Here is a 12,966-nt window from a genome sequence, read left to right as displayed (position 1 = left end):
GATTAACCCTCTGGACAGGACACATCCCATGCCGAGGGACACAGGATGGTCCACCACCCCCTCCGAGGCCCCCCAACAAGTGGCCGCAGAGACCCAATGCCACCTCCCAGCCACCCTCCCTCTATCACCGACTCACACGCCCCGCCAGCCCACCCCCACCTCCAGGAGAACAGGAAGCCCCACAAAACCCGGAGGGCCCATGATGCGGCCACTCCGAGCTCAGCCAGAGGAAGGGAGACTGTCCCTTTTTAGTTGGAGAAAGGGAGCAGATAGGGGCACTCGACAAGAGAATGATGAGGGTGGGAAGCAGCCACGGGCCATGAGAGCGAAGCCCCCCATACCGAGGAGTCATCCAAGCTCAGTGGGTCCCACCTCAGGAGCACTGCCACGTAGTTAAGTGTAACCCCCCACCGCCCACCCTGTTACTATGACTGTCAGGCCCCAGACAGGCAGTCGTTGGCCCTACCCCGTGAATCAGCGCCTCCCGACTGGTATGGTGCATTTAAAATCTGGAGGGCCAGTGAGGGTGGAAGGCAAGGCTGCCAGGCACTACAGCTTAGTAGCCAACACCCTCCCCTCCCCCCAAAACCCACTCACAAACAACTGCCTCCAAAAGATGGGTGTATGTGGTGCATTAAAAATCCAGTGGGGGAGGCAGAGCAGAGGGGCAGGGCGCTCAGAGCAGGAAACATCACCGATGTGCTAGACCCTGGTCCGACACCCTCAACCCCCCAAGCCCACATCAGCCCCCAGGGGCTGACACACTTTGACATGGATATGTGCCCAGATGTGATAAGTGAAAAAGTATACAGTGATTTGTGTGAGTGTGCTAAGCGAGCTATTAGTGTTGGGATTCTTTTTTTTTTTTTTTTTTATTGCGGCTTTTAATTTATTGTAATGAAGAAAATTCCCACGTGTTAATTGGAATTTTTGGAACAGTTCAGCACGCTTCCTTAAAAATATTATTTTTAAATCGTTGTTGTAGGTAGTCAATTACATGTTGTTTGAGTTGCTAAAATGAAGGGGTATATCATTAATTTTTAAAATCTGGATTATGACTGGGAGCAAATTGAGAGCCAGTAGATTCAAGCCTTAAAGTGGATGCGATTATTGGATTCTTAAAACATTTAACATTTAAGAATAGTGGAAATAAATGGGAGTTCTGGGAGTTGGATTTTGTTGCAGTCTATTTGTTCCAATGCTAACCAAGAATCACACTCGTCATTGTGATGCAACGATGTGATAAGATAATGTAATTGGTTAGCTAAATAATAGTCTTTAAAGTTGGGAACATCTAGGCCTCCCTACTGTTTGCTTTTCTGAAGAGTGGGTAGACTGGTTCTATTTTTCTTATTTTTTTAATCAAAATTAATTGCTGGTGAGGTTTGAAACAATTTAATTGTGGTCTTGAATGGAATAAATGAAAAGAAATAATATATTTGAGGTAAGATTTTAATTTTTATTGGAATTATGCTTCCCACTAATGATATGGACAAGTTATTCCAACGTCTTAAATCAGCTAATATTTTTTCCAGAAATGGTGTGTAACTTGAATTGCTTAGCTGTGTAAGGTTTAATGAGATATTGATACTTAAATTGTCATGATCCTGGATTCCAGCCAGGGCTGGGCGTGGCCGTCTAATCGGAAGGGTCACACCTGCGCCTCATGACCTCCGATTAGACCCAATACATATAGGACCCGGGGGACGACAGAGACTCTGCTAGATCGTTGCCTCTCATGCCTCGTTCCCGCACTACCGTACTCCTGACGTCTACCTCCCGTGTACCGACCAACGCCTGTCTCCCGACCCACCCCGTAAGCCTGCCGTTACTGATCTTGCTGCTTGTTTGGACTGACTCCCTGGTAACCGACATTGGAACGAATAAAGGCTTATTCCGCACTGCTTACCTCTCACCTGAGTCGTGCATTTGGGTCCACCCCTGAGTCTCGTCCGTGACACAAATATTTAGGATAATATGGGATTTGATCCACAGAAGTCCACCAGTTACTTCCATATATTTTCTCCGGGTCTACCGGTTTCTCCCGCATCCCCAAAACATGCAGTTATTGGAGACTCTAAAAATTGCCCCCTGGTGTGATTGTGAGTATGACTCTTGTCTGTCCCCATGTGCCCTGCGATTGGCTGGCAACCAATTCAGGGTGTACCTTGCCTCCTGCCTGAGGACAGCTCGGATAGGCTGCGCCACTGCCGTGACCCTCGTCAGGATAAGTGGCTCAGAAAATGGATGGATGGATTGATAGGGTTTTACCGAATGAAGAGGCTGTTTGTTATCAATATTTATTGAAAAATTATTGGATTTTTACTCTCTTGTTTATGGTATTTTCACTTCAACTGTAGTGTGCACGTACATGTGTGTGAATAAAAGTAGCCAGTGGCACGTGGATGGAAAAAAAGTGGAGAAAAAGTACAGTTTCTTCTTAACAGGTCAAAGTATAACGTATGATTATTTAATGCTACTGTGACAAGTCCAATCTATCCAAATTGTTATTTGAGTAAACATCCATCCATCCATTATTTGAGTCGCTTATCCTCACAAGGGTCACAGGAGTGCTGGAGCCTATCCCAGCTACCTTCGGGCAGAAGGTGATGTGCACGCTGAACTGGTTGCCAGCCAGTCGCAGGGCACATAGGGACAAACAAACGATCGCACTCACAATCACACCTAAGTGCAATTTAGACTCCCCATTTAATGTTTTTGGGATGTGGGAGAAAACCCACGCAGGCATAGGGAGAACATGTAAACTCCACACAGGCAGGCACAAGATTTGAATGCCAATCCTCAGAACTCTGAAGCGGACGCTCTAACCAGTCGTTCGCTGTGCCAACGTGCGGAAATGCAATGCAGTTAAATGTAATTAAATTTATGTATTTCCTGTGTTGTTGGAATGCAGAATTTCACCCTATGGGGCAACAGAAACTACATGCACTCCAGAAAATGGGCAACCTACTTCCGCATTTGGCAAAACAAGGTACTTCCTCCTCGCTTGGAAGCACCCATAGGAACGCTAAATCTTTACAATATCTTTTCAAGCAGAAGTTATCCCCACAGAAGCACCAAACATTACAATAGATTAGTGTTTTGCTTTGGGTTACATGTAGTGTATCATATTCATTTACATGGACACAAGCCATGTAGAAAACAAAATTTTAGCAAATATGGCTTCAAACGATCATGTCATTCAACTTAGTTATAAATATCTTGACATACCCTGAACGTCTGCTATCCTATGTTTGTCATTGATCATGTGACATTTCGCATATAGGGGATTATAGCCTTAATAAGTACTCTCAAATAGTTCCACAGCGTGTTGCCACTGTATTGCATGTATGTTCGTTACATAAAGCTTTTGATGCTTTGACCTTTGTTGCTGTGTAATAGGGTTCTTATTTCTTCCATGCTGTCAGACGAGGAAGGTTGTGTGGTGTTATTTCTCTGTCATTATTGCAATATATTATCTTTTTTTTTTTTTTTTTTAGCCTGGAAATAGTCAAAGGTGAGGCTATAGGCATTTTTGGACAAAACTGGAAACAGTGCTCCATTATTGTGTCATGCTGTGGTACAAGTGTAGCCAAAACACAGGAAGCTTCACATCATGGCAGCCTCCTGATTGCCACAGCCGGTAAGCCCCACGAAATCAACACATTTACCTTTTAAGTGTTTCTCCTTTCTTTTATGATCTCCTATTTGTATGAGAAAGGGTTCTCTTCACTTTAAGTTAAAAAAACTAAGCACAAAAGCAAGGTGGATGCTGCTGAGCCTATCATTACAAAGACATGCACTTATAACAATTCAACTCAAATGAGCTTAGTGTCATATAACATTAAGCTTATAATCAAATCTTTATTTAAGTGGTTGTTTTATGTTTGTAGAAACATTTTGAGAAGCACTGCTTGAATGTAATGGTACAGTTCAAATTGCACAATAGTCTTACTTTCCTAACAATTCTCTAATAATAATAATAATAATAATAATAATAATAATAATAATCGTAGATATAAAAAATCTAACTTATTTTTGATGACCACTTGGGCCTACTATGCTTCTGTATTTTAATGTTGATCAGGATGGTGGTGGTTGGAGACCCAAGTATTTTTGCGGGGTGTTACTTGATGTAAAAAGTTTTGAAATATACCTTTAAAGTGTTATGTATATTATACAGTTATTGTGCTACAAATGCTTGTGAATTAAATGATTATTGCATCTCACTGGTGGTGGTCTGAAGGATTGGCTTCATGTTTTATTATTCGTGCATTCATTGATGTTAGTGTAGTATACTGTAGTATACGCCCTTCAAAAAAAAAAAAAAGACCATGTGGAAATGTAATGGGACCGTTCTGTCAAGTTTGACGGCCGCTGGAGGCCCCTTTAAACTCTTCCGTGACATCACTGTTTTGTAACAGAGCTGTGAAAGAGTGAAAAGTATGGTCACTCTCGCCTTTGTCCAGGCACCATTGCTGTGTTAAATCATCCCATTGCTCGACACCCCTCCCCCGCCCGCCTCCTCGCCCCAACCTTAGTAAAAAGTGTTTATCTGTTACGCCATGGTTAGAGACTTGCTATGAAAAATTATTATAAACGTTTGGCTTAAAGTAATATATTATCATGTTCTAACATGTATATAAAAAAGTCGTTTAATGGTTTCCCCTTAGAAATATCAGAACGATATGTTTTTGCATGAATGCAAAACGGCCTTCTTATTCACCCACAATATGATTGAATGGTTGGTGTATGCTTCCATTGTTCAATAATGTCATGCGTTAAATGGATAAAGATAAATGTATGTACATGTCCGTATGAAGGTTATAAACGGTTTGTTACTTTGATAACGTTTAGTTTTGTTATTTCGGTTGCAGAGCTGCCATTTGCTGAGAAGGTACTAGGTACAGTAGTACTGTAGCTAAAAATAAAAACTCTTTGACTTAAGTGACTGGTCTGTCCAAATAGAAGATCTCGAGGAGTGTGACGGGTCTGGATTGACGTCATAGCAGGCTCGCAGCCCGCCGTTAACCCAGCTCGGACCGCAACGGACTTGTGATTTCCTTTACTTTGGGGGGGTCAATCGAAGTAAATTCTCCAAAGGGGGACGCTTCATTCGCGGCATACGGTCCACCGGGGGCACTTTTCACGGAACACAAACCAAGCAGCTAGAGACGGTGGAGTCAGGGTGAGCCGGCAATAACGAAACATCTGTGACGTCGGTGCTTATTCCGCCGGGTTTGCCTCCAGTGTAGTTAGCTGGAGGGCCACGAAAAGTTCAGTTGACTTGAACGGATCTGAATCCTGGGATCGATAAGTGGGTTCGGATGGAGAAGAGGAAGTCGGACTGTGCAGCTCTGCCACCCGGCTGGAAGAAGGAAGAAGTAATCAGGAAGTCTGGGTTGAGCGCTGGCAAGAGCGACGTCTATTACTACAGGTACATTGTCCTGTTTCAAGTATTGATTGGTCACTTATCAGCCACGGAGAAATGCAAGTGTTGGATGTGGTTGACCTGCTCGTTTAGGTCAACCACTACTCCGCACTAAAGTCTCAGTCATCGTAAGAATTGTTTGCAAGTCAATTTACTGTTCCCTGTCGAGGATGGTCACGTGTGTGTAACTATTGAAACATATTGTATGCTCCCACCACGTCAAGTGGATATATGTATACAGTGTACAATGCAAATGAAATGCTACTCCCTATCATGGTTTCAAAACCGTCATAACGAATACTACCTTACTGCCACTAGTTATTTTCCATTAGTTTAGTGTCTGCTGTTGACATGTTGCCCAGTCAAAAAAACAAACGAAAAAAAAACCTAATCATTTTCTTGGTCAAATTAAGGTCGTTAGCCTCAGACCTATATTTTATAATTGATCCCAAAGCTTTTAAAAGCAGGTGGTTGTTAAAAAAAGGGTAGATGACAATTCATACATTCCCAAATTACTGTACTTTAATAAACAATGACAACGTTATTGAAAAGGCAATAAAAAGCAAATAAAATAGCCACCACCTATGGCTGCGGTCACTTCCTGTTGCTCAGACAGATCAGTGTCACAAATATCTGTTCTGCGTCACTTCCCCACTCTGTAACGTGAAGTACATCATAAGCTGTGACTTGGCTTTACTTTCAGTTTGGTTTGTCATATGACTCATCAGTTTCCAGTCAGGAAAACAGTCAGCAGGTCGACTTACTGGAAAAGCAGTGAAACGCAACCACAGCTCATGAAGTCGGCAGATGTTTTCTTTGCGTTTTCGTCACATTGTGTCAAGATTACCTCTCAGGCTATTTTGCCAATTGAGAAAGATCCATCCATTTTCTGTACCGCTTTTCTTCTCCAGGGTCACGGGCGTGTTGTAGCCTCTATCCATCCAGTTATCTTCGAGCAAGAAGCAGGATACACCTTGAACTGGTCGGCAGCCAGTTGAACGGCACATATATACAAACATCCGCTTGCACTCACATTCACACCTACGGGCGATTTAGTATTCAACGTAGTTACCAACTGAGAAATGTCCATCCATCCAGCCATCCATCCCTTTTCTGAGCCGCTTATCCTCACAAGGTTCGCGGGAGTGCTGGAGTCTAGCCCAGCGATCTTCAGGCAAGAAGTGGGGTGCACCCTGAATTGGTTGCCAGCCAATCGCGGGGCCAATTGAGAAACAAACTTTGGTAACAAGACATGATCACTTCCACTTAGGCAAAAAGGCAGGAGGAACTGATTTAACTCCTCTTTTAGTCGGTTAATGGAACTAAGAGGTCCAGAAGTCCTTTTGCATATTTCATATGGACAAATTCTCTTCATATTTTTTGCTAAAAAAATGATTAAAATGATACAAACACAGCATCAGCCGCCACATGTCCTTCTCACAGACTTTGTTCAAGCCAAGTTATCATATACCGTTTGCATACTTAAATCCATATCCATGTCCATTTTCCAACCCGCTTAATCCTCACAAGGTTCGCGGGACTGCCGGAGCCTATCCTAGCTAACATTGGGCGAAATGCGGACGACTCCCTGAACTGGTCGCCAGTCAAATCTTTGACCCAAAATTATCTTTAAAAACATGACAGTCCTTATTCAAGTCATATGAACACAACACTAGCATGGCACGTCAACAAAATTCTCCAATGTCACACAGTCCCACCCCTGTACAAAAAGCCTTTAAGAGCAAGGAACCGCCTGCATCAAACTACAGTATTTCCAAACTTTTTATTCAAAAGTAAGTGGATTAAATACAACACTGAAGTTACAAAACCCTTGCATATATGTGGACAATAATTGCCTTCCTTGTGTAATGATGCATTACCGTGATTGATTTTAACAAACAGTTCTACTGAAATGCATCTAACCTCACTATTTTCACTCATTATTAAGAAACAAAACGTTCAGACTTTAAATGTCAACGACATTATACCACACAGCACAAAATTACATAGCAGTGCACGATGTACTGTACTTTAATGAGGAAATGTACTCGTTTTCTGCTGCTGACATCACAGGCAGATGTCGTTGTTGTTCCAATATTTGTACGGGGCTAAATCTGACAAAAATAAAATGTCAACAGAAACAAGCCTAAAATTACTTTATTTTCAGGGATATTGTTTTCTGCAGATGTTTGTCTGGAACTATGGATTAAATGCCAATGCTCACAGGATTGGAGGTCCATTAAATTAGTCAAATAGATTCTAAAAAAAAAAAAAAAATCAATTAGGCCTACTGGTAAAAAATATTTTTAGAATCGCTTATACCGATTATTCTACTGATTATTCCACATATTAAATCACAGGTGTCTAATTCAAGACCCAGGGGCCAGATCCGGCACGCCACATGATTTTATGTGGCCTGCGAAGGCAAATCATTCTTGTCAAAATCTGTACCAAAATTTCAAGTTGTCATGTATCATAATGATAAGTTTGCAATATAAGCATTTTTTACCAAACATAAACAGAGCCTTGATTTCCGATTCCAAAAGGAGTTTATAAGTTTTGTGTGTAAATATAATGAGGCAATTATTATGAGGAAATCTTTATGGGGCTAACAGCCCTCAGAAAAAAACACAACTGCATTGTGGCCCGTGAAAAAAAATTGACACCCCTGTATGAAATGAATAATCAGGTGAAAAGTTATTTCACAATAAACTTCATAATGAAAATATATATTTTATCAACTAGTGTTAAACTGATTGTTTATTTGGAAATCGTGGTTATTTTTGTAATACATTAAAAACTGATTATTTTCTTCCATAAATTCATTATGATTGAGCCACTGTTTGGAATGTAACAAAAGAAATTGCACAAAGATCAGCATCTTCGTTTTCTTATTTTTATGAAAAACAGAGATAATCAAGTCTGCTTTCGTGGAGGACTGCAGAAATAAGATAATGTATTCTGTTGAGAGGCTGAAATTTGAGAATTTGGAATATTTTTAAGGTTCTGTATTTTGGCTGTTTAGACCTCGATCGAGCGACTCTCCAACATGGATTTGTAGAATCAAATAAAATAAAATAGATATTAGCATTGTCAACGACTGATTAGTGCGTCCACCTCACAGTTCTGAGGACCTGAAAACAAATCCTGCCTCGCCTGTATGGAGTTTGCATGCTCTCCCCATGCCTGCCTTTGCTCCAGGTACTCCGGTTTGCTGCCACGTCCCAAAAACATGCATGGTAGGTTAATTGAAGACACAGTGTCAATGTTCACTCATGTCTGCCCTGCGATTGGCTGGCGACCAGTTCAGGGTGTACCCCGCCTCTCGCCCAGAGTTATCTGGGATAGGCTCCACCATGTCTGTGACCAGAGTGAGGACAAGTGGAAGATGAACGTGTGTTTCCAGAGTTTCCTCATTTAGTGTGGGTGTTACATTCCTTAAAAATACCCATTAGGTGAAATCCGTGTAGTAGGTTTTTTTTTTCCTTTTTCATTTGTTTTATCATTCATTATATATTTTTTCATTGACAGGATGTTTTTTTCATTTACAGTAAGTTTTTGACTGTTAAACCACACATTTAACCATAATAATCATAAACTTTTCCCATTTAACATTTTCTCACATTTCCCTTATCAAACACTCTCACAGTTCAAATGTTCGTAGATTAAAAAAAAAGATACACGGCTGTATTCTAGAAGGAAACCAAAGATCAGCAATCGTTTGAGGCCACATTTATTTGAGGAATAAATTCATAAACATCCTTCCATCCGTCCTCTTTTAGCATCCTCCTGTGTGAAGTTTCTCAAGCCACTCCAGTTTCCTCCCACATCCCAAAAACATGCATTAATTAGACTCTAAATTGCCCTTATGTGTGATTGTGAATGTGCCTGTTATCTGTCTCCATGTGCCCTGTGATTGGCTGGCAACCAGTTCAGGGTATACCCTGCCTCCTGCCCAAAGATACTTGTGATAGGTGCCAGGACTCCTGCAACACTTGTGAGGATCAGCATCTCAGAAAATGGATGGATGGATGGACAGACATGTAACCTTCAATTATGTTTGAGAGCTGAAGCCGCGACACGTTGCGCGGAAATTCCGCGGGCCTTGCCGGCCGTCCATCGGTGGCAGTTCCGGTTGACAAGCCAAATGAGAGACAGAACACGCTGCGAGGTTTCCCACAGCGAATCAGGATACAGAACATGATGCGGGGTTTCCCTTAGCGACTCAGAATACAAAACACGATGCGCATTCCTCCGTTGTAAAAAAAAAAAGCCTTCTTACACTGTAAAAAATTAAACACGCATGCACAAATAATAAATAAATAATTAATAATAAGTAATAGTGAAGGGGACACGGTGGAGTGTTGGCCTCACAGTTCTGAGGTCCCGGGTTTAATCCCAGACCCGCCTGTGTGGAGTTCGCATGTTCTCCCCGTGCCTGCGTGGGTTTCCTCTGGGCACTCCGGTTTCCTCCCACATCCCAAAAAGATGCAACATTAATTGGACACTCTAAATTTCCCCTTGGTGTGATTGTGTGTGCAGCTGTTTGTCTCTATGTACCCTGTGATTGGCTGGTACCCAGTTCAGGGTGTCATGCTCCTGGCATCCTGCCCAGGCTGGGCGTGGCCAGCCAATTAGTCGGCACACAGCTGCACCCTGTTTCGGCTGATTGCACCCGGTACTTATAGGACACGGGGGACAACTAGTCCTCCGCCAGATCGTTGATTCTCATGCCTCGTTCCCGCAGTCTCGTATACCTGACCTACCTTGTACCTACCCTCGCCTGTTCCCTGACTATCCTCGTAAGCCTGCCTCTTCTGATACTCCTGCTTTTCCTGACTGACTCGCTGTTCATTGACCACGGACCGAATAAAGGCTTTCTGTACACTACCTGCTTGCCTCTGGAGTCGTGCATTTGGGTCCTCCCTCGAGCCTCGTTCGTGACACAGGGTGTACACCGCCTCCTGCCCGTTGACAGCTGGGATACGCTCCAGCACTCCCCGCGACCCTCGTGAGGATAAGCGGCAAAGAAAATGGATGGATGAAGTAATAGTGAAGCCGCATAAAGTGAACCATGTTTTAGTGAGGGAACACTGAACTTAATTTTTTTGCCATCTTAATATTTCTGTATTTTGGCTATTTTGACCTCTCTGACATGGACTCATTATAAAAGTGTCAATTTCATATAAAAAAACAATATGGTTTTGTTTTATGATTGTCCAGAAAAGACCGCTCTGATAGCTACTTCTGTTTGACCTATCAGGCCAACCCACGGGTCTTGTGAAGGCACGAAAATCATATCAAAGTTCTGTTTTTATTTCATGTGCGTGCACACTTTGCTTGAGTTTATTACGGCTGTTATGGGTATTTTGACAACATGCTCAATGTGTGTGTGCATCAATGTGTGAGTGAGACGGGACTGAATAGGCGTGTGCAGCGGGAGGGTGAGAAGAAAAAAAAATGTGACCAGGGAAGAGTACCTTTATCGTTCCACAACCAGATCATCTGTGCACTGAGAGAAGGAAGACTTAACCACATGGAGGACAACATTGGCTCCGGACAAGACGTCTCCCCTGTGTCTCCCGACCACGGTCACGTGACCGTAGCAGGAAAGGTTAACACAGTATTTTCACAAAATTACCCTGCGCATTGAATGAAAATACCTTGAAGTTTCAGAGTCGGATCGTGATCTTTGGAGAAAATTATATGTTCCTCTCAAAATGGAAGGCAAAAATGCATAGTGCACTGAAAATATGTGGTTGAACACAAGACGTTCTTACCAGAGCGGGAGAGATAATTTTTTGTTTTTGAGTGCAACGGCCAGTCACTCTTGCCTTTCGTGTCGGACATCTATCATGCATTTCACAGCTTGAAATCTTCACTTGAGCTCCCTCCACAATAACATCCACCTGGAATTTCCAAAAGGGACCGAAATGAACTTTGCAGTAACAAGTTAGTCATTTTAAAAAATAAGACAGAAAAGTAGATGCAATTATAAAAAAAATAAATAAAAATAAACACTAATGCTTGCATTGTGCCACCTGACTTGGAACATTGTAAGTGCCACTAATCCATACAATGAAGGGGAATTTATGAAAAAATGCCTTGGTGACATCGCTGAAATCATGTGTCCTGAAAACAAAAATCTTAAAGGAAAATTCCTGTAGTTTGGAGTAACAATGTAGCCAATAGCTCATATAATATGTACTCTATCTTGATGTGATAAATCAACGGGCAGCAGGCAGGGTACACCGTGAACTGGTTGCCAGCCAATGGCAGGGCACATTGTGACAAACAGCCGCACTCATAATCACACCTAGGAGAAATGTAGAGTGTCCAATTAATGTTGCATGGTTTTGGGATGTGGGAGGAAACTGGAGTGCCCAGAGAAAACCCACGCAGGCACAGGGAACACACGCAAACTCCACACAGGCAGGTCCAGGATTGAACCCGGGACCTCAGAACTGTGAGGCTAACGCTGTCCAGCTGACCCATTGTGCCGCCCGGAGTAAAAATATTTTGTAAAAAATAATAAAATAATACCTACCAACCTTGGTTGTGAGATGTAGGAGTTGGAGTAGGAATGTTTAAGCATTTAGGATCAAATTTTCTATATGAAAAGTGCTTTTTTGTGGCAAATTGTTATATTTTTGGACAACACAATAACCAAAAGAGGCACAACATTTTTTGGGGGGCTCATGTGAACAATTGGATTTACACTATTGATCAGATTAAAGTTAATTCATACAAATGTTTTTCTTTAGTCCTACAGGGAAAAAGTTCAGGAGTAAACCTCAGTTGTCCCGTTATCTTGGAAACTCAGTGGATTTGGCATGTTTCGACTTCCGGACGGGAAAGATGATGCCTGGCAAACTTCAGAAGAACAAACAGAGACTCCGACATGACCAACTCATTCTGGCAAAGGTAATGCGGATCAAGATCCTCAGTGTAGGTGGTTTAACAGATTATCATATTAACACATCTCACCGTGGAGGACCCAGAAAGGTTGGCAGGTCAGGTGACAGGCATTTAACATTCATTTATCTTCGTGTGATCAGCCTCAATTTTTTTATTGGTACTCGTACATTTGTGTGATCTGGTACTCTGTGTAGTGTACACAACAAACATGAGTTGAATTTCCCCTTGAGACATTATAATTAGAGTAATAGTGTCTGGTGGCTCTATTTTATGGGGGACTTTTGGTCAGGTCTTGGATCCATGAGTACTGATTAAGACTACCTGATTTTGATTAGGATATACAGTTCAGCACATCAAGACGAGTTGGCAATTGAGCCAAACAAAATGCAGATGAGGCAGATGTGCTCACCAGTCGTCCACCATGCCACTACATTTTGTATCATGTAAATAAAAACGAGTGTAATCCAAATCCTTTTAAAACTATGGTTAATTGAATACACGATGGAGACAAATTTTTATAAGTCTTAATTTGCCCATGTTCCAGCTTTTTGGGAACATGTTGCAGGCACTAAATGAGAATTATTTGCCCCCCCCCCCAAAAAAAAAACCCAGTAAAT

General features: G+C 42.1%; 1 protein-coding gene across 2 annotated transcripts in view; it reads left to right on the top strand.

The window, feature by feature from the left end:
* The first annotated feature begins 3,400 nt into the window (after positions 1-3,400).
* mbd2 (methyl-CpG binding domain protein 2) overlaps positions 3,401-12,966 on the top strand; it is a 41,202-nt gene continuing 31,636 nt past the window's right edge. The window contains exons 1-2 of one of the 2 annotated variants that reach the window (XM_061801068.1): positions 3,401-3,643; positions 12,196-12,355. In XM_061801068.1, coding sequence (XP_061657052.1) covers positions 3,573-3,643; positions 12,196-12,355 — 231 coding nt within the window. In that variant the 5' untranslated portion in view covers positions 3,401-3,572. Of the gene's footprint in view, positions 3,644-4,102; positions 5,438-12,195; positions 12,356-12,966 lie in introns of those variants that run through there. The other variant, XM_061801067.1, reaches the window with a different exon arrangement.

The sequence above is a fragment of the Syngnathoides biaculeatus genome, chromosome 17 (assembly GCF_019802595.1).
Source record: "Syngnathoides biaculeatus isolate LvHL_M chromosome 17, ASM1980259v1, whole genome shotgun sequence".
Classification (NCBI taxonomy): Eukaryota; Metazoa; Chordata; class Actinopteri; order Syngnathiformes; family Syngnathidae; genus Syngnathoides; species Syngnathoides biaculeatus.
Note: the sequence above shows the minus strand (reverse complement) of the source record. Positions and strands in the feature narration are given on the sequence as shown.